The 21079-nt window shown below is 40.6% G+C and overlaps 1 protein-coding gene and 1 pseudogene across 2 annotated transcripts in view; one reads left to right on the plus strand and one right to left on the minus strand.

Annotated features, from left to right (window-relative positions):
* Nucleotides 1–21079, plus strand: part of RNF13 (ring finger protein 13) — a 125268-nt gene that overhangs the window by 94142 nt on the left and 10047 nt on the right. The window contains exons 7-8 of the mRNA XM_080929453.1: nucleotides 4115–4220; nucleotides 18991–19084. Of these exons, the coding sequence (XP_080785579.1) occupies nucleotides 4115–4220; nucleotides 18991–19084 (200 nt within the window). The remainder of the gene's footprint in view (nucleotides 1–4114; nucleotides 4221–18990; nucleotides 19085–21079) is intronic.
* LOC308430266 (very long chain fatty acid elongase 1-like) lies at nucleotides 2425–3466 on the minus strand (annotated as a pseudogene). The gene has a single exon. The product of its transcript is annotated as a very long chain fatty acid elongase 1-like (transcript).

Raw genomic sequence — 21079 nt, forward strand, 5'->3', positions numbered from 1 at the left:
TTCATGTTAAAAGTCTTAGAAAGAGCAGAAATCCAGGGCCCTTACCTAAACATAATAAAAGCAATATACAGCAAACCAGTAGCCAACATCAAACTAAATATTGAGAAACTCGAAGCAATCACATTAAAATCAGGGACTAAACAAGGCTGTCCCTCTACCTATTCAACATAGTACTGGAAGTCCTGGCCAGAAAATTAGACAACAAAAGGAAGTCAAAGGGATACAAATTGGAAAGGAAGAAGTCAGACTATCACTATTTGCAGAAAATATGATAGTATACTTAAATGACCCTAAAATTCCACCAAATAACTTTCATAGCTGATAACCAACTTCAGCAATGTGGCTGGATATAAAATTAACTCAAATCAGTAGCTTTCCTCTACTGAAAGCATAATCAGGCTGAGAAAAAAATTAGAGAATCTACACCCTTCACAATAGACACAAAGAATAAAAAATAACTTGGGGTGACCCTAACCAAGCAAATGAAGGATCTGTATGACAAGACCTTCAAAGCTATGAAGAAGAAAATTGAAGATCTCAGAAGATGAAAAGATCTCTCATGCTCATGGATTGGAAGGATCAACATAGTAAAAATGGCCATCTTATAAAAAGCAATCTACAGATTTAATGCAATCCCCATCAAAATTCCTAGTCAATTCTTCATAGAGATTAAAACAGCAAGTTACAAATTCATCTGGAATAACAAAAAACCTAGGATGGGGAAATTTATTTTCAATAACAAGTAAACTACTGCGGGAGTAACCATCTCTGACATCAAGCTATATTACAAAGCAATTGTGTTAAAAACTACATGCTATTGGTATAGAGATAGACGGGTCAATCAATGGAACAGAATTGAAGACCCATAAATGAACCCTTATACCTATGGTCACTTGATTTTTGACAAAGGAGGTAAAAACATTCAATGGAAAAAGGACAGCCTCTTCAATAAATGGTTTTGGTTTAACTGGCTGTCAGCATGCAGAAGAATGAAAATAGATCCTTTCTTATCTTCTTCTACAAAGCTCAAGTGCAAGTGGATCAAAGATCTCCACATAAAACCAGGTATACTGATACTATTAGAAGAGAAAGTGGGGAAAAGCTTAGAATACATAGGCACAGGGGAAAATTTCCTGAACAGAACACCAATGGCTTGTGCTCTAAGATCAAGAATCTACAAATGGCACCTCCTAAAATTGCAAAGTTTCTGTAAAGCTAAGGACACAGTCAAGAAAACAAAATGGCAGCCAACTGATTGGGAAAGGATCTTTACCAATCCCACATCTTATGGTGGTCTAATATCCAATATATACAAAGAACTCAGTAAGTTAGACTGAAGAGAATCAAAGAATCATATTAGAAAATGGGGTGCAGAGCTAAACAAAGAATTCTCAACTGAGGAATTCTGAGTAAAGGCTGAGAAGCACCTAAAGAAATGCTCAACATCTCTAGACATCAGGGAAATGCAAATCAAAACAACCCTGAGATTACACCTCACACCAGTCAGAATGGCTAAGATCAAAAACTCAGATGACAGCAGATGCTGGCAAGGATGTGGAGAAAGAGAAACACTCCTCCACTGTTGGTGTGGTTGTAAGCTGGTACAACCACTCTGGAAATCAGTCTGGCAGTTCCTCCGAAAATTAGACATAGTCCTACCTGAAGACCCAGTTATTCCACTTCTGGGCATATACCCTAAACATGTCCCAATATATAATAAGGACACATGTTTATAGTGACCTTATTTATAATAGCCAGAAGCTGGAAAGAACCCAGATGTCCTTCAGCAGAAGAATGGATACAGAAAGTGTGGTACATTTACACAATGGAGTACTATTCAGCTTTTAGAAACAATGACTTCATGAAATTCGTAGGCAAATGGATGGAACTAGACGCCATCATCCTGAGTGAGGTAACATAGTCAGAAAAGAACACACGTGGTATGCATTCACTGATAATCAGATACTAGCCCCAGAAAGCTCTGAATACCCAAGAAACAATACTCAGAGACCTTATGAAGCTCAAAATGAAGGAAGGCCAAAATGTGGAAGCCTCAGTCCTTCTTAGAAGAAAAAAAGAAATCGTGCATTCATCATATTATTATGTAACAAATTTTGTGAGCTGTAATAATATTTTATAAAATAAATAAATTTTAAAAGGTTTATGGAAATAATGAATGGGGGTCAGTGTTCCTCGCGTGTGTGTCTAGTGCCTGTAGAGGTCATAGGAAGGTGTTGAATCCCTATAACTGCAGTTGTGGATTGTTGTGAAACATCATTTGGGTGCTGGGAAATAAAATCTAGTCCTCTACATCAGCAGCATTTCTTCCTTCCTTCCTTCATTCTTTCTCTCTCTCTCTCTCTCTCTCTCTCTCTCTCTCTCTTTCTTATTTTCTTTTTTCTTTTTTTGTGGTTTCCTGTCACTTTAATTAAGACACAAGTAAGTGCACAGCCTGCCTTGCCAGGCCTGCTGCCTGCCCATCTGACCTTTGGCCCAGAAGCTCATGCTTTGATTGATGTAGATTGTAAAGGGTGCCCGAGTCCATCGTGACAGATTATTCCTGACCTCTTCAGTGTGAGAAGAAAGGCCACAGGCCCTGGTGTGGGCCAGCCCTGAGTATTTTTCTCCCAAGGGTAAGGCAGGGAATGGGAAGTAAGCGTCCAGCCTTTTCAGCCTCCAGTGCTCGTGGCAGACAGCAGAGAGGCCACAACCCTGGAACTGGCTAGGAGAAGAAATGGCAGCAGTGGTCCCTGTAGACCAGCTGCAGGGTGGGGAGAGCCAACCCGTCCTCTCAGTCCTGACCACAAGAGTCCTGCTCATTGGTGTAGGTAGAGAGGACACTTGTGGATGCTGCCCAGGGTGCAGTCCTGAGGCACTTAGGTGGGCAAGATCTAGGCTGATCTTCTCAGTCAGGTTGACCTTGGTAGCAACTGGAGCTCCATTTTGCTGAACTGCATGGACAGTCACTTCCCCTTGGTGTAATAGTGATACCAGAAGTTGGAGAAGAGTACAAATAAGATGGTGCCATACATCCAGATGAGATGGCTGATGGTAGGGTACTGGTAGTTTCAGCTGGGCATGAAGTAGTAGTATTGGCTGATGTGCAGTGCGACCAGGACAAACTGGATCAGCTGGATGGCTGTCATATTTTTTTTTTTTCCATTAAAGGTAGAGCTGAGCCACAGGGCCAAGGGCAAATAATGTATAGTACAGATAAATGACACCATGTACAGAGGAATTTACCAGGGCATGGAAAGAGTCCATCTTTGTCCCCCACCAACTCCAGGGAGTGATGGAAGACATGCAGGAAGGTCACTTGCCTATTCTGTGGGAGAATAAATATCACTGTAGTCATCAGCTCAATGACCTTGGAACCATCCAAAGTGCTTCAGGGCTATTGGAAAAGTCTACCGTGGTCACAGTGCCAGGTGTATATATTCAGCCAACCAGACATCAGAAACTGCATACTTCATCAATTCCTGGTACAAGTTCACAACAGCCTAGATCCTGGCTAAGGACTCAGTGGGAGCCGGCTGGGCAGCAGAGAAGGGTTCAAAGGGATCAGGGCTGGAGAGAAGTCCCCAGGGCCTTGTGCGGGCCACTGCAGCAAGTACTCTTAACCACGGAATCATTTCTCTAGCCCTATAGTTTTTTATCCTAATGTTACATATAAAATACAATAAACTTTTGCATAGTTCATTGAATTCAGTAAATAATATTTCTCCAGGGCTTGTTCTGAACAATATACAAAATAGACTTAAAATGTAAAAAGCATTTTAAAATCAGGGGTATTCACCTTTTCTAATACTGCAACCCTTTTAAATACAGTTTCTCATGTGATGACTTCCAACTATAAAATTATTTTTATTGCTACTTCATAGCTGTAGTTTTGCAATTTTTATAAATCATAATGTAAATGTATGTATTTTCAGATGGTCTTGGGTGACTCTTGTGAAGGGCCAGCCAGGCCCCAAAGGGGTCACAAACCATAGGTTGAGGACCACTGTCTTTATGTAAATCATATCTTAGAAAATGTCCATGTCATTAATTGTTTTATACAATATAACTTGATAATTGCTATTAACTCTCAATTATTAATTTTTCTTTCTTCTAGGGGCCACGTTGTTTTAGTTCCAGAACTGAGTCTTCCTTTGGAGTACTATCTGATTCCCTTCCTCATCATAGTGGGCATCTGTCTCATCTTAATAGTCATTTTTATGGTAAGTCGGTTGATTTCCAATAATTATGAAAGTATTAGAAAAGACAGATATAGCGTGCAAGAAAAATAAACTGAAAGATCAGTTACTGTGTGTGGGGAACTGGAGATGAGTAAAAGTTTGTTGAAGGGGTCGGGGGGGACTTTCCCAGCTGAGAACCCTCTTCTGTATCTGGATAGAAAATTGGGGTACCCAAATGCAAAGCATTTGTCTGAATTTATTAAGTTGTATAGAAACATATATTGTGTGTAGAAATGCACAATACAGTAAGGAGGGGAACATACACTAACATCTATAGCACACCCTGAGATGTATTATAGAGCATTTTAGGAGGGCTGGAGCGTGGCCCAGCGGTTAAGAGCACTTGTTCTTGTAGAAGACCTCTGTCCAGTTCCCAGGACTCACATGGTTCACAGCCTGTACTCCAATTCCAGGGCATCTAATGCCGTCTTTTGATCTTCTTGGGCACAAAGCATGTATGTGGTGTACATGCATGCATATGAAGCACTCATACAAATAAAACATAAAAGAAAAGAAAAAATCTGGAGAAGAAAGAAGTACTGATTGACACAGAGTGGATAGAATGTGATAAAATGTCATGTGGAGTCTGAGGAGGGATATATTGCTATTACCAGCAACTCGAGCAAGCTCACCTAGAAGTAAATTTGAGAAAATTTGTATTAAGATGTAAATAGAGAATATTATGAGGGCTTGAGGTAGCAGAACAATAAATTGTTTCTCTAAGGCGACCATAACCAGAGAATGGTTGCAAGACTTCAGAGGGTCTGTGAGGTCCTAGTCACTAAAATGACACTAAGCTAATACTTAAGTGTTTTGAGATAGTGTCTCACTGCACATCCATTATGTACTCCATAATGGGATTCATGTAAACCAGTCTGGTCTCAAACTCAGAGATCTGTACACCTTTGCCTCCCTGATGTTTGAATTAAACGTGTGTGCCATTACATCTGGCTAATGTCTAATTCTTTTAGGATCATATCACGGAAATTTCTAGAGGCTGTATGATATATGATATAAAATATTTGAAGATAGAATAGATATGTTCTTCTACTTCAGGTAGGAGAGTGGCCAGGTCCACGATCAGGCCACAAAATTATACCAACCCCTAAGTTTGCCTCCAGATCATGCCACACAATCCCTCTAATCCCAGGCAAGCCTGGAAGTTCCTCACCCCACCCCTGCACACCCTTAGTAGCACTTCCATAAACCTTCCTCTGTGCTACTTCTCTCCTGAGCAGAGGCAGCCGTCTTCCCTCCTATGTCTTTCCCAGTACATCACTTGTGTGATTTAGTGTTGCGTCATATGACTGGTATTTCTTGACTCCCAGCTGCCAGGATAGAGCTGTACCCAATCATGAATATGACAGCCATGTCACGTCCTGAAGACATCATGTCCTCTTCTTTCCTCCTACCCTTACGTTATTTCCATCTTCTATAGTGCTCCCTAAGCCTTGCAGGACAGAGCTAGACGTCCCTTTTGGGGCTAGACACTCTAAAAGCCACATGTTATCAGAACTTTGAACATCCCCACAAAATTGCCTCCCACTGAAAACAGAAGCTTCTTTAGTCAAAGCTGACAGCACACTAGCCCAGTGTAAGTATAGAGATTTAGGTGATTTGATGGGTATATCTTATCTGCTTAGCAAAACAAAAGCCTGGCTTCCCCACCAAGGTCTATGGTCTCCACAGCACACGCCTTTTTTTTTTTCACATGTATGTATGGTGTTTATGTGTGGTACCTGTATGTAAGTGGGTGCATGCTCCCGAAAGTGCAGATGTGGAGCCCGGAGGAAGATGTTAAGTGTCTTTGTCTACTTTCTACCTTGCCTTGATCCAGGGTCTTGCACTGAACTAAAAGCTCAGTTTCAGATAGTCGAGGTGGTCAGTGAGCTCTCAGAATCTGCCTTTGTCTGTGTACTCATGCTGGGTTACAGCATATGCAGCCATGTTTGCAGTGCTTTATGTGGCTGGTAGGTACTCTCTCATGCTTGCACAGCAAATGCTTGACCTGCTGAGCTACCTGTCCAGTCCTTAGCTTTACAGGTCCACAGTCCTAGACTTTTCTTCTGAGGAATGTGCCCCAAATCCAGTGAAGAAGTCTTAGGTTATCCCAGTAGCAGTAGCAGTTACACCACTGAGCACATCTGGTTTGCCTGCTCTGTATAGTATAGTACAGTCTAGTATACTACAGCACAGTATACTACAGTCCAGTCCAGTATACTACAGTACAGTCTAGTCTACTACAGTACAGTATACTACAGTACAGCACAGTATACTGCACTACAGTACAGTATACTACACTACAGTACAGATATTATAGTACAATACAGACACTACAGTACAGTACAGTATACTACAGTCTAGTATACTAGAGCACAGCATAGTACAGTATAGTAAGTATAGTTCAGTACAGTGCAGTGCAGAACAGTTTGCAAGGTGTAGTAAGTATAGCTTGCAGAACAGACTGTGATGACAACTCTCCCCCAGCAGCCCGCATAACACCTCTATAAAGCAGGTAGGAAGTGCCCATCTCAGTTTTAGCTTAATTTTTCTATGTAATATGTATGACCAGAGTGTGTGGCCACCTCAGCGATGAGCCACGGGGAAGTAGCCTGTGTTAGTGTGGTTTCTGAGAGTGGCTTTTTTTCATCATGGAGGGTACCTCCACTCAAACTTTAAAAGTCTTTTAATGTTTTTATCCCTGTGTCTATTGTTTGTTGAACTTACTTGTTTTTATAACGCTTTTCTCATGCCTTTCCTCCTCCATCCCCCACCTCCCCGTCCTTAGACAGCTTTACTTTCATGTCTATGTATATGTATGTATTCATGATTTTGTATATCTATATAAAATCTGAGAACCAGAAGTGACATGTATTTGTGATTAGCTTACTTTGTTTGATATAATTATGTTCAGCTGCATAATTTCCTAAAAATGGTATGACTTTTATTGGCTAAAAAAAGGTGTGTGTGTGTGTGTGTGTGTGTGTGTGTGTGTGTGTGTGTGTGTGTGTGTGTGGAGAGAGAGAGAGAGAGATGTTCCTTGTCCATTTCTCAGTTGGTAGACACCTACGTTGTTACTTTAACCACTATAAACACTGCTGCGTTCACCACTGATGTGTGTGTGTCTCTATGACGGGTCAGTTTAGTCTTCTGAGTAAATTCTCAGGACTGCTATAGGCAGATCAATCATACAGACGGTAAGTGTCAGGCTCCTTTGGAAACCTCCACATTGATTTCCATAACGGCTTGAATAGCTTACATTCCCACTAGCTGTGTAAGACCTCACGTTTGCACATATACGGTCAGTGTTTGTGATTAGTGGTTTTAATGACTGACATTCAGACTGTGCTGAGATAGAATCACAACTTGACTTTAATGTCTCTGATGACTTATGAAGTTGAACACTTTAAAATATTATTAGCCATTTGTGTTCTCTTCTTTGAGAACTGTCTTTTCATTTTTTAGCTCATTTACTGATTGGGTTGTTGGATTTCTTATATAGTTTTTGAACTTTTAATAATCTAGATATAAATTCTCTGTTATTTGTACAGTTAGGAAAGATGGTTCTATCATTGTGTAGGCTATTTTTTCCACAGAAGTAGATGTTTACTGTATACAAGCCTTTTGATTTCATAAGATTCTATTTGTTGACTTTATTTCTTGAGTGGCTTAAGTACCATTGAGAAACTTCTTGCTTTAGCTGGAATCTTGACGTGTTTTCCTCCCTCCCCCATGTGTGTATTGTGTATGTGTGTCACTGTGTGCATGAATGTGGAGGTCAGAGGGTAGTCTTGGAGGTCCTTCTGCTATTCCTTTCTTTTCTTTTTTTTTAGACTGAACATAATTTGGTTGGTACAGGAGAGCACTGTGGAAGCCCTCAAGAATGTAGGGCTCTCCACTTGTTCAGGGGACCATGACTGGGGATATATTGGAACCCACAGCCATCAGGAATAAGCTGCTTCTCAACAATCACATCTTCAGATTCATCTATAAATTCATTAAACCTGGACAGGCCCCACTTCCTTGAGATGTGAATCTTCTGGTGACCAGGGAACTTGAGCCTCAACCACATGTTGCTTATTCTGCAGTTTGGTGCAGGTGATGATAGTCTGGCCAGTGTGAACTCTGGTCACTGTGCCCTGTGGCTTCCTGAAGGTGCCACACATACCTGTCTGGAACCTGTCAGCCCCAGCATAGGACAACATCCTGTTGTTTCAGATAACATGTCCAGGGTGAGCCTCACTCAGAAATGAAAGCCATCCTTTGCCACTAATACAGGTCAGAAGAAAGCTGACACCATGTGGCCCCAAAGTGGGAATTCATCTTTTACTTTCTTCCTTCCCAAGTCAAAGATGAGGATCTTAGCCTTAGTGTCAGGGATACCCCTGTGGCCCATGATGACAATGGGATCATAAGTGCCACATCAGAAGGAAAGCTTTTGGGTTCTTTTTGTTGCTTTGCTTTTTTAAATTTTCTATTTTATTTTTGCTTTGTTTGGTTGTTGTTGTTCGGGGGGTTAATTTGGGTGGTCTTTTACTAGCTAAGAATTCACCTGGTAGGCAAGGCTGATTATCATGTGAACCCCAAGACTCCGTTAGCCTTGACTCCTCAGTACTGAGATTATGAATGCGTATCATTACAAATAGGTTGTTTATGTGGGCTCTGGTGGTCAGACTCGGGTGTTTGTGCTTGTATTTTATTGACTAAGCCAGCAGTTCTCAACTTGTGGGTCACAAGCCCATTGGACAGGTAGAGACATAATGACTCATAGCAGTAGCAATGAAATGATTTTATGGTTGTGGGTCATGACGAACTGTATTAAAAGGTCAAAGCATTAGGAAGGTTGAGAAACACTGGACTAAGTTATAGATCTACCCATCTCTACTTTTTCTTTTAACCGTTTTTAGAATTTCAAGTTTTACGTTAAAGTCTTTGGTCCACTAGAGCTGGTTTTTTTTTTTTTTTTTTACAGAATGAAATGAAAGATCTGACTTTATTTTTCCATATGTGGATAGCCAATGTTTCTTGCACCATTCATTAGGGGCATCTTTTCTCCAGTATTTTTTTTAAAACATTTGTCAAAAATCAGGTGGTGATTGTGTGGGTTTATATCTGTGTCCTCTGTTCAGCTATTTGTCTGGTTTTATGCCAGCACCATGTTGCTTTCATTGCTAAAGCTTTGTAGTATAACTTCAAATCAGGCATGGTGATAACAAAATTACTCCAGCATTATTTATTTTGCTCAAGATTTCTTGAGAGATGGCTCAGTGGTGAAGAGCACTGATGCTCTTCTAGAAGACCCGAGTTTAATTCCCAGCAACTACATGGTGGCTCACAACCATCTGTAATGGGATCCAACACCCTTTTTTGGTGTGTCTGAAGTTAGGTACAGTGTACTTACATGTAATAAATAAATAAATAAATCTTAAAGAGATTTCTTTGGCTTTCTGTTCTGTGTTTCCACATGAATTTTAAGTCTCTTTTCTTTTCTGTGAGTAACAATGGTCTTAGGAGTTTTGGTGAGATCACCTCGAGTCTGTAGAGTGGATCTAGTGGGATGACCATTTTTCACAGCATTAACTCTTCAGTTTCTTTACGTGCTTTATTCTAGTATTTCTGTGTGCTGCACACACACGTGTGCCCTGAGCCTCCAGTTCTTACCTCAGCTCCTGTGCTATGGACTCGGCAGTATTGGACATGGCTGTGCCCATCTATTCCTCCTTACGGTGTTTCAGTCTACCCTTTGCTCACCTCTGTCCTCACTCCTTACATTTTCTCAAGTAGACTGTCGGTGCTTTCCACTGTGTGTTAGCTTTCTTTCTTGAAAACTTCAAATGGTTCTACTTAGCTTCTTAAATCTAGATTTTTTTTTTCTGACCTTGTTTATAATATTATGATTTTATTCATATTTTTATTGGTTATTTAATTTACATTTCAAATGCTTCCCAGTTTCCCCTCTGCAACCCCCCCCATGCCATCCTTCCTCCACTTTGCCTCTATGTGGATGTTCCCCCACCCACTCTACCTCCATTCCTGCCTCACCACACTAGCATCCCTTTATACTGGGGTATCAATCCTCCACAGGACCAAGGGCCTTCCCTCCCACTGATGCCAGATGAGCCCGTCCTCTGTTACATGTATAGCTGGAGCCATGGGTTTCTCCATGTGTGCTCTTTGCTTGGTGGTCTAGTCCCTGGGAGCTCAGGGTGGTCAGGTTAGTTGATATTGTTGTTCTTCCCATGAGGTTACAATCTCCTTCAACTCCTTCAGCCCTTCCCCTAGCCCTTTCCAGGCTCAGTCCAAGATGGTTGGCTGTGAGTATCTGTATCTGTATTAGTCAGGTGCTGACAGAGCCTCTCAGGGGACAGCTATACCAGGCTCTTGTCAGCAAGCACATCAGCAATAGTTGGAGGTTTGATGTCTGCAGATGGGATGGATCCCTAGGTGGGGATGGCCTCTGGATGACCTTTTTGTCAGTCATTGCTCCTTTAGATAGGAAAAAAATTCTGGGTTCAATATTTTTGAGGTGGTGGGTGGCCTCATCCCTCCACTGGGGGCCGTGCCTATCCACTGGATGTGGTCTCTACAGGTTCTCTCTCCCCTTCATTGGGTATTTCGGCTAATGTCATTTCCGCTGGGTCCTAGGAACCTCTTGCTCTCCTGTATCTGGGATGTTCTAGTAGCTAACCCCAGCTCCCCATCCCCCACCGCTACATATTTCTGTTCAATTTCCTGACCCTCTGGACTTACTGCTATCTCTTCTCCCACCTGATTCTGCCCCCATTTTCTCTTCCTCTCCTCTCTCCCTCCCTCCTTCTACCTCCCGTGATTATTTTGTTCCCCCTTCTAAGTAGGATTGAAGCATCTACTTTCTGATTTTCTTCTCATGTTGATTTTCCTCTCCAGGTTCTGAAATGATTAATCTGCATGTTTATATTGTATTTCAGGTCATTAATCATTTTTATTAATAGAAATTTTCTCTCAGTATTTTAACTGTCTTTTAATTCGGGGGCTGAAAAGTCAGGATATTTTAATGGACTCATGATGCCTCAATATTTTGTGTGTTATACATTTGTATGTTGAGACATCTAGTTTTATTTAGGATATTTTCTTTGATAGCACTATCTCCACTACTACTCAGCATAAAAAACAAACAGAATCAAACCTTCTAGAATATAGAAATATAATTAAATAGATTTATTAGATCTAGTCCACTTAATCACCAGTGATTAGAAACCAGTAGTAGGAAGGCTAATTCTGAATGTGTTGTGAAGAATTGTTTCAGATAATAAAAAAAAGGATAAGTGAATGAAATGAAGACTGGAAAAAGGAAAAATGGAGGAGAAGCAAGATTAAAGAACCAAAGGAAAAGACAATTGGAAAGACAACACAATAGAGCAAATGTTCACAAACAACTCAAGAGCGTAGATTTCACGATCAAGACAGAGTTGGAAAACAAAGATAAAAGAGATAAGCTATAAAAGCATGGGTTGGATTGACAGTGTAGGGAGCAAGGATGCTTGTCACGGCACTGGTCATCTGAGACAGCCCCGCACACACATTTCTGTATGTCTGACCTCCACATGTCACTATAGCATGAGTGTGGTAAAACAAACACACACCACAAAAATTAACTGACACACGCGAGTTTTAAAAAAAGATAAAATGGTATTACAAGTATAGCAAGGGAGTGGAGGGGAAACATGCTGGGAAAGGTAAGACAGAAAGAAAAACATTATCTAACAATGAAAAAGAAGAATGTATAAATGGGAATTTTATTTAAAAAAAAAATCACAATTCACTGCTAAAATTGATGAGAAAAGAAAAAAGGCAAAATAAAACAGGCTAGAGCGGTGGTGGGGTCAGCAGAGTGCAGAAGGACCAGGCTTCATCTCCAGCGCAGGCAGGACAGGCACCGGTGGGGCTGGGCTCGGGGTGAAGATGAGATCATCTCTGAGGCTCATCTGCCTGTGCGCCTGAGCTCCAGTTCAGACTCTGACTCAGACACCAAACCAAACCAGACAAACACCAACAACAATAAACCAAACCAGACAAACACCAACAACAATAAACCAAACCAGACAAACACCAACAACAATAAACCAAACCAGACAAACACCAACAACAATAAACCAAACCAGACAAACACCAACAACAATAAACCAAACCAGACAAACACCAACAACAATAAACCAAACCAGACAAACACCAACAACAATAAACCAAACCAGACAAACACCAACAACAATAAACCAAACCAGACAAACACCAACAACAATAAACCAAACCAGACAAACACCAACAACAATAAACCAAACCAGACAAACACCAACAACAATAAACCAAAAAGCCCCCAGATCACAAGGTAGATACTGTTTTCTATCTCTGGCCTCCACATACATTTATACACATGCACACATGTGCATACACATGAATATGTATGTACACATACAAAGAAAAAACAGGGAGCTAGTGGGCCAGTGGGGAATGAAGTACATAACTTCCTAGTTATGTAGACATGGTGTGTGTGTGTTAGTGTGTGGAGGGAGACTCAGTTGAAGTTGGAGCCTCTCGTCTTTCATGTGATTTCTGCTGGTGTGGAGCTTGTGTTGTTGGGTGCTGTATGTACCATGTGTTTTATTAGCCAGCTCCAATGTTCCTGGGTGGGCAGCAGTGCCAGCCACCTGCCCGGGTTCTCTGGATCTGTGGATGAAAGGCACACATACTAGCTCATTTTGAACCTGCCTTACTGGCTCAATGGCTGGGCTCTTCTAAGCCTCCCTTGGCTCACATGCCCATACTTTGACTCCTAGCTCATCACCTCTAAATCATCCCTCAGCTTAGCTGCCCGTGGTTATCTTCTGTGAAGCCCATTGGTCTTGCTGCCCAGGACGCTTTCCGGCTGCCCTTCCGTGGGCCACTTTCCTTTTCCGCCTACATTTTGGAAGATCTCTGCAGATCTGAGTCTGTTCTGTCTCTCTCCCTGCAGTATCTTGATCCTCCAGTTCCTCTCTCTTAGCCTGTGGGAATTTGGATGATCCACCAAAAGTATCTCCACTAATATAACTTTCTTTGTGTACCATAGACCTCTGCTGGTCATCGTTAGCTTAGCAGTCAGTCTGTGGGCTTGCTCTCATTCTTAGAGACGCCCAAGGTGATATTCAAGAGGGTGGCTAATGTGTAGGGGCATCTCTCACATGTGTGAGATGCATAAACCGCAGCTGTAGCTTTGACCTGTGTTCATATGTTCACGATTAATGCTCTGCAGTGATGGCTAGCACAGAGGTGAGAGAAGAGCCGGAGCCCACACTCAAGAGCTTCATAAACCTGCTCCAGCCACCAAAGGTGGCCTTATTTACTTAATCCCCTGAGCCAACCCTCCCTGCAGTGTCAGCTTGTCTGTCATCTGTCCCTCCTGCTTTGTCCCTGTTCACACCCCATAGGCCATGGCTGCAGTTTGGTGCAGCTTCCCTTTTCTCAGCCTTACCCTTCTCTTCCTTCCCCTTGTCTTACTGGCTCCCTCACTGCCATTCCGAGTCTCTGAGGCTGACTTCTTCCTTCCTCTGCAGTCAGTCTACTCTTTCTTCTGATGTCTCCTTTATTAGCCGTGTGCAGGCAGCTTAAAGTCCATTTATCCTTGGAGGCTTCGACTTCTTATTAAGTAATATTTTAAAGAAGTTATTTTTAGCATAGTAAGCCAGTACAGTTTTAAGAAAATTTCTGTCATGTGGAGTGAGTGCTCTTTGTCCTTGGCCATCTGTGCCTTGCATTGTTGGAGGATGCGTATGTGCTTTGTCTTTCCAACAGCTGACTTTCATTCTACATCCATAATGTACCAGGCTCACGCTGCTTTGGGACCTGTGTACTCTCAGTGAGCAAAATACATACTAATTCTTTCTTTTTCTTTCCTTTGTGTGTGTGTGTGTGTGTGTGCTTGTTGTTGTTGTTTGTGAGACAGGGTTTCTCTGTGTAACAGCTTCCATTGTCCTAGAAGGCTAGCACTGAACTCCCCAAATGCTTGTATTAAAGGCATGTACCACCCCACCTGCCTAAAAATCCCTTTCTTTTTCTTTGAATGAACTTTTATTGCCCTTATTCACATTGTTGTCCCTTAGGGGGCTTAGGTGAAGTCTTTTTTTAAAGATTTGTACTTTTTATTTTTGAGATTATAATTTGATTACATTTCTCCCTTCTTTCCCTTCACTACCTCCAAACTCTCTATATACCCCTCCCCACTTTCCTTCAAATTCATGTCCTCTTTCTTTAAACTAATTGTTATTCATGCATTTGAGAATGCATATATACAGTATATACATGCATACACACATGCATACACACATGTATACACACATGCACACACACATACATAGTCCTAAATATAACCTTTTCAATCAATATAGTGCTTCTTCTATGTGTGTTTTGGGGCTGGCCATTTGTATTAGACAATCAATCAGTGTTCTCGTCCCTAGGGAGGACCACCTTTCCCATTCCCAGCTTTCCAGGTTTTTGTGTAGCCACATGGGTTTTTTGTCACCCAGTTCGGTATATTGATTGTAGTCACTTTTGTTCAGCTCACATTTGTGCAGGTGTCTTGGTGAGACTTTGTGGGTGTACCTTCTGGTATTATTAGAAGACACAGCTTCACAGCAAACATCCTAATTTTTTAACTTTTAAGAATCTTCTTTGCCCCCTCTTCTGCAGTGTTCCCTGAGACACAGGTGGTGGAGTGTTTGTAGAAAACCCCATTGGAACCAGGCTGCACAACTTAAGGTTTAAAGCGTCATTCTTGTTGTGAGACATTTCTTTTGGTTTTTTTTTTTTTTTTTTTCCTTCTAGGTGAAGGGGACTCAGCTCTGGCCTTTTCTGTTCTTTTGCCACTTCTGTCTTAAGAGAGAATAAGAATATCCCTGTAGTACGTTTGCAGGAATAAACGTACCACTTGTCTATACTTGAGCCTACCATCAGCTGTGGCTGGTGTTCAGCCCACAGCATCTCAAAGCTTTCAGATATTTGACTATGTCAGGTTGTCTAATGCTGTGCTCCAGTGAGTTAGAGTTTCACCTTCCTTTATAATTCATGGTCTTCTCTGTGCTGCTGAGATTCTAGGTGGTGAAGAGGCCTCACTAGAAACCTGTTCCCCACCAGGAGTTGTTTTGTGATTCATGAATTGCTTTATTAAAGTTTTATATATCTGACCCATATTTTTCAGCATCTTTTTATATATATATTTCTAATTCAGTTGTGCTATGGTCAGAAAACATGTTATGAATTCTTAGGTAATCTTTAAACTAATGTTCTGTGACATGCTTTTTTTTTTTCTACACTTCAGATTTTCTTCCTCTACAGGTCCACCCTTCAACTATTTCACATCCCATACTCCTCTCCGCCCCCATCTCCACACAGATGTCCCTTACCCCAACCCTACTCACCCCACCAGACCTCTAAAAACCCTAGGGCCTCCAGTGTCTTGAGGATTAGGTACATCTCCCCTGACCCGGCAGTCTTGCTGTATGTGTTGGGGGACTCATATCAGCTGGTGTATGCTGCCTTGTTGGTGGCCCAGTGTCTGAGAGATCTCAGGGGTCCAGGTTAGTTGAGACTTCTGGTCCTACTACAGGGTCACTTCCCTTCAGCTTCTTCCAAACTTTCCCTAATTCACCCACAGGGTCAGCAGCTTCTCTCCGTTGGCTGGGTGTAACTATCTGCATCTGACTCAGCTGCTTGCTGGGTCTTTCAGAGGGCAGTCATTCTAGGCCCCTGTGTGTAGAACACTATTATTTTTAATTTTCTGGTAGCCAAATTCAGCAAAGTAAGAAGAGGCTAATTTGAATATTGTTTTTAAGTTTAAAATCCTTTGAACCCTCAAAGCCCGTATAAGTGGTTTTTATCCTTAGTACTGACAGCACCTCACTTGGACAGGCCATGCTTCAAGTGCTTGTGTGTGACACACGGTGAGAGCGAGTGTAGCCCTACTGTGTAAACGTACGTACATTCCAGTTTGAGTTCAGATATCGCTCCCACAGTTTTCACCACATTCTTGCTATTCTTTTCACTATTGTTTTACTGGGTGCGTGGCTTTTACTTTACCATGTTCACATGTGTCCCCCCCCCCCCTTTTAATAAACCTTAAGGTATCTTTCAGTTCTAACCGTATCTTGTAAATAGCATGAAACTGGATTTTTTTTCTATTACACACTTCCTTTAAAATCGATGAACACATTCCCTTTACATCCATATGTATTTGAATTAATATCTACATATTTTCAGCTTTCTCTTTTATAAATTAGTAACAGAAGAAACATTGTCTAATGCACTTTACAAGGCCACATTTACACTGATTTTTAAGTCACACATACCCAACACAGAAAGAGCAAACTAATCTTTTGTAAGATTATAGATGCAACAAATCCCAATAAAATCCAACTTATGTTTGTTTGTGTTTTTATTTGATTACTTCCATTTTCTTGTTGTTATTGTTTTGCTTCGCTTCTTTCTCTTTTTTCTTTTGGGCTTTGTTTGAATTTCTTGGTTTTAGATTTTTGTCATTGTGCTGTTTATTTCTTTTTGTTTTTTGTTTTGTTTTGTTTTTAGAAAGAACCTAAAGTTTTGTGGATATGGAAGGACTGGGTATAAGAAAGGATATGATGAAAATATATAAATTTGAAAAGTCATTAAGTAATAAATATAAAATAAAGCCAAGACAATAGTCTACTAAGAATGAAAAGGAATTCTTGTAGAGTCTAAACAAAGAATTATCAATAGAGAAACATTAGTGCCTGAGAAATAAATTCTTACCATTAGGGAAATGGAAATAACAACTACTACAAGATTCCATTTTATATCTATCAACCGTGATAACATGGAGACAAAGACAGAAACCCACAGGCAGACCTCATGCAGAGAGAGATGGGGGGAGGGGAAGGGGAGACAGAGAGGGGAAGGGGGAGAGAGGGAGAGGGAGAGACAGGCCTTGAAACCAAAGCCTAAATGGGATGTCTTTGTCAAATTGCACTCCTTGGGACTAAGAACACTGTACAGAAGAGGAAACAGCAGGAATGTATAGTCAGGGATGGAGGACACCATGGAAACAAGGCTCTCTATATCAGCATAATTGAATCCCATGTGAACTCACAGAAGCTGATGCATCGTACACAGGGAGGGCACGTGCTTGCACCAAGTCCTCTGCGTATATACTAGAACATTCAATTCACTGTTTTTATGGGATTCCTGAGCAAACCAGAAAATATGTCTCTCCTTCTTGTGCCTTCTCTTGTACTCTTTTTCCTTATGGTCCTTTCCTTTCCAACTTCAATATGTTTGTTTTTGTTTTATATTATATTATGTTGTTATGTTATATTATACTATATTGTATTATACTATATTATATTATATTATATTATATTATATTATATTATATTATATTATATTATATTGTTATCCTTTAGAAACCTCATAGTTTTCTAATAAGAGACGGGAAGAGAGTAGAACCAGACTGGAGGGATGGTTGGGCCAAACTAAGAGAATGGAGGGATGAGAAACCTGAAGGTTTATTTATTTTTACTGAAATTTTCATCTTTCTTTTATGTAAATTTGGATTCCATAATTTTCCCTTTAGAGTCAAGGATTGATGAAAGAACCTTGTATAAACAAGTCAATCATTCTACTACTGAGTTCTATTCCTAGCTTCAATAAAACCCAGTTATTTATTTAATGTTTTAATGATTATTTAAAACATTTAAGAACTTTTATTAAGATATGGTTGACATAAACCACACATTTAAGTTGTACATCATAGTACATTTTAGCACTTATATAATTACATACATATGTATTCAAACACACACAGGTATCCTAAAATCTTTTTCTGTTCCTTAGTAACTCCTATTGGTTTTTGATGCCTCCTTGACTCGCATGCCTAGATAACCACAAACCTGATTTTATTCACCATGGTTTGGTTAAACGAATGGAATTCAGAACTGTGTGGTCTTTTGTGTCATCTCTCAGCATACATGTTGAGATTTATGTAAACGATTAAGCATATTGGTTGTTTATTCTTTTTATTTCTGAGTTGTTTTCTATTCATGGACACCATAGAGGGCATTGATCTTCTGGAACTAAAGTCACAGGTGGCTGTGAGCCTCAATGTGGGTGCTAGAAACTAAACCTGGGTCCTCTGTAAGAGTTGCAAGTGGCTTAATGGCTGACTCGTCTCTGTAGCCCCAACTTCCCAATTATTCTTTGACCAGTTAAAGTATTTATAATTTGTAGGCTACTATTTGTATTCTTGCAAACAGTAGTTATAAAGTATGTATAATGTCATTTATAATTTTATATCAGTAAACAAAGGGTAAATTCTGGGCTTGCTGCCAAGTCTGGTGACCTGAGTTTGACTCCTGGGACTCAGATGGTAGAAAGGGAGAACACATTCCTCCATGATATCCTCTGACTTCCACATGCTCACTATGGTATATGTGCAAATGCACATATGCATACAGAACAGAAACACAAATAAGCAAATGTAGTAATTTTAGGAAGTTAAAATTTATTTAATAAGAAATTTAAATTATAATATATAAATTAACTAATCACTTTGCACTTAATGGTTTAATTAATAATATCGTCATTAGGATTAAAATCAATTAAATTGGTTTTATAGAAGCTATCCAGAAACTTAAAAGAGATTATTTTTTATTTCAGTGCCAATTTTTATTTTCATATTTAATATCTGACTTGAACTTTTTTCTATCTTTAGATCACAAAATTTGTTCAGGACAGACATAGAAACAGAAGAAATAGACTTCGTAAAGATCAACTTAAAAAACTTCCTGTACATAAATTTAAAAAGGGTAAGTGAATATTGTTGTTTTCTAAATATTAACATTTGTGTTTCAGAATACATGATGACCACACTTACTACTACGTTATACCATTCTCTGAGTCTCTACCATATACCATTCCTAACACTCACTGGCTACCGTTAATAATTGATGTTTGCAACAGATGTTTTAATGCTCTGCTAGTCTGGTAAAGGCAGGAAGAAAGTATGAGATTGGCAGAAATCCTAAGAATTTCTATCAGGAACTTCTATACTATCAGAGAAAACAGTGCCTTCTTGCACCAAGGTGTGTCTGCCCTCACTGACCTCCCCCCTGTGCTCTCACAAGCGCTGCTGTACTGTGCTGTTAAAACCACCGGGGACTATTACCTGCTTGCATTTTGCATGTCATTGAATTTTCATACTAACATGACATGGGTACCATTGTTATCTTTCCAGTTTACAGAGACTTGAACTGTACTGACACAACTGGAGAGAGTCTGGGATTTATCCTACAGTCCGTGCTCTGTGCTCAGTGCACTTCAAATGTAGGCGTACACTTGCTAATCATTTTCGCTAGTGCTTCTCATACTACATTACAAACAATGCTCTGTAGAAAGACCACTAAAGAAGGTAAAAGCAGAAGAGGCTGTAGAGATGGCTTAGTGGTGAAAAGAGAGAATTAACTCTATGTGTGTACATGCATGCACACATTCATGCGTGTGCAGGCGCGCGCGCACACACACACACACACACACACACACACAATATGTAATAAAAAGAAGGAAGAAAAAGATATTGAGACTACCCTGAGTTAAAATGGCTTAAGCAAAGTTGGCTTTTCCTCTAAGGTGAGTAGTCATTGTAATATTTTTGAGCAGAAGTAGCACCTAAATTAAATAGTAAAAGTCCATTCCCTCCCTTTTCTTTCTCTTGTCATTCTTTATTCTTAGCTCTTGGGAGGCAGAGCCTAGTGGATCTACATGAGTTTGAGGCAGTCTGGTCTATACAGTGATTTCTAGACTAATGGTACACAGCAAGATCCTGTCTCAAAACAAACAAATGAAAACAAGAAACCAAAACACCCCAACAAAACAAAAATATAATTTAAAAGATCAGTTGGTTGAACTCAAACTCGTCACGCCACAGTTGTACCAGTGTATTCAGCTTGCCCGGTGTGTTGTTAGTACAGCAGGACTATCAGTGACAATCTTTCCCAGAAGTCTGCATACTCTGATGCGACAGTGAACTTTCAGCTTGGTCTTAGCCTCATTTCTCCAAGTCCTGCAGCCAAAGTGTGTGTCATCTTTAGAATAGGTTCTTATCGTCCAACTCTGATGTGCAGCCAACAGTACCCTCCCTACCTTATGGTGTGTAGGGAGGGTATCAGGGGATTGATCCCTCTGCCAGCAGGCATAGGAAGGTAACCCATTCCTGGGACTCAAGATTTTTGCTTAGCAGTCTTATGGCTCTTGGGAGTATCCTCTCTACCTGTGCACAGTGACTTCAGTCAAACACTGAAGTGATAGGTGGGTAAAAATCTCTGCAGGCTTTCTACTGTCTTGAATTGCTATTAGAGAAGCATTCACAAGGTACAATACTGCATGAAAAGATCCTATAACTTGTATCAATGTGTTTTATACAGCAGCATAGATGGGGGCACTGATCCGCCAGCTCTTGGTAACTCAGTCATTTCCCATGAGCCATTTGGTGTCCTTATCTTGGTGTGCTGCTGCGTCTGCTGTGGGGCCTCTATGCCTCCCCCTAAACATCCAGCAGTCTTGGTGAGGCCGGCCTGTGCTGCTGCTTGGCCTGGATCAGGCCCAAGGGGAAGAAAGAACAAATCTCCTGTGCCTGCCCCTGGAGCTGGCTCCCCAGGTTTGAGAAGCCCAGGCTAACCTGCGGCCCTTTAGTTTTCACTGGCACAACTTGTTGCTTAGAGATCCAGCCTGGGCAAACAATCTCCAACCCCAGTGTTGTTTTGTTTGTTTTTATTAACAGGAAGAAAATAGATACAGAATACTAT

Source organism: Micromys minutus (assembly GCF_963924665.1).
Source record: "Micromys minutus genome assembly, chromosome: 15".
Taxonomy (NCBI): Eukaryota; Metazoa; Chordata; class Mammalia; order Rodentia; family Muridae; genus Micromys; species Micromys minutus.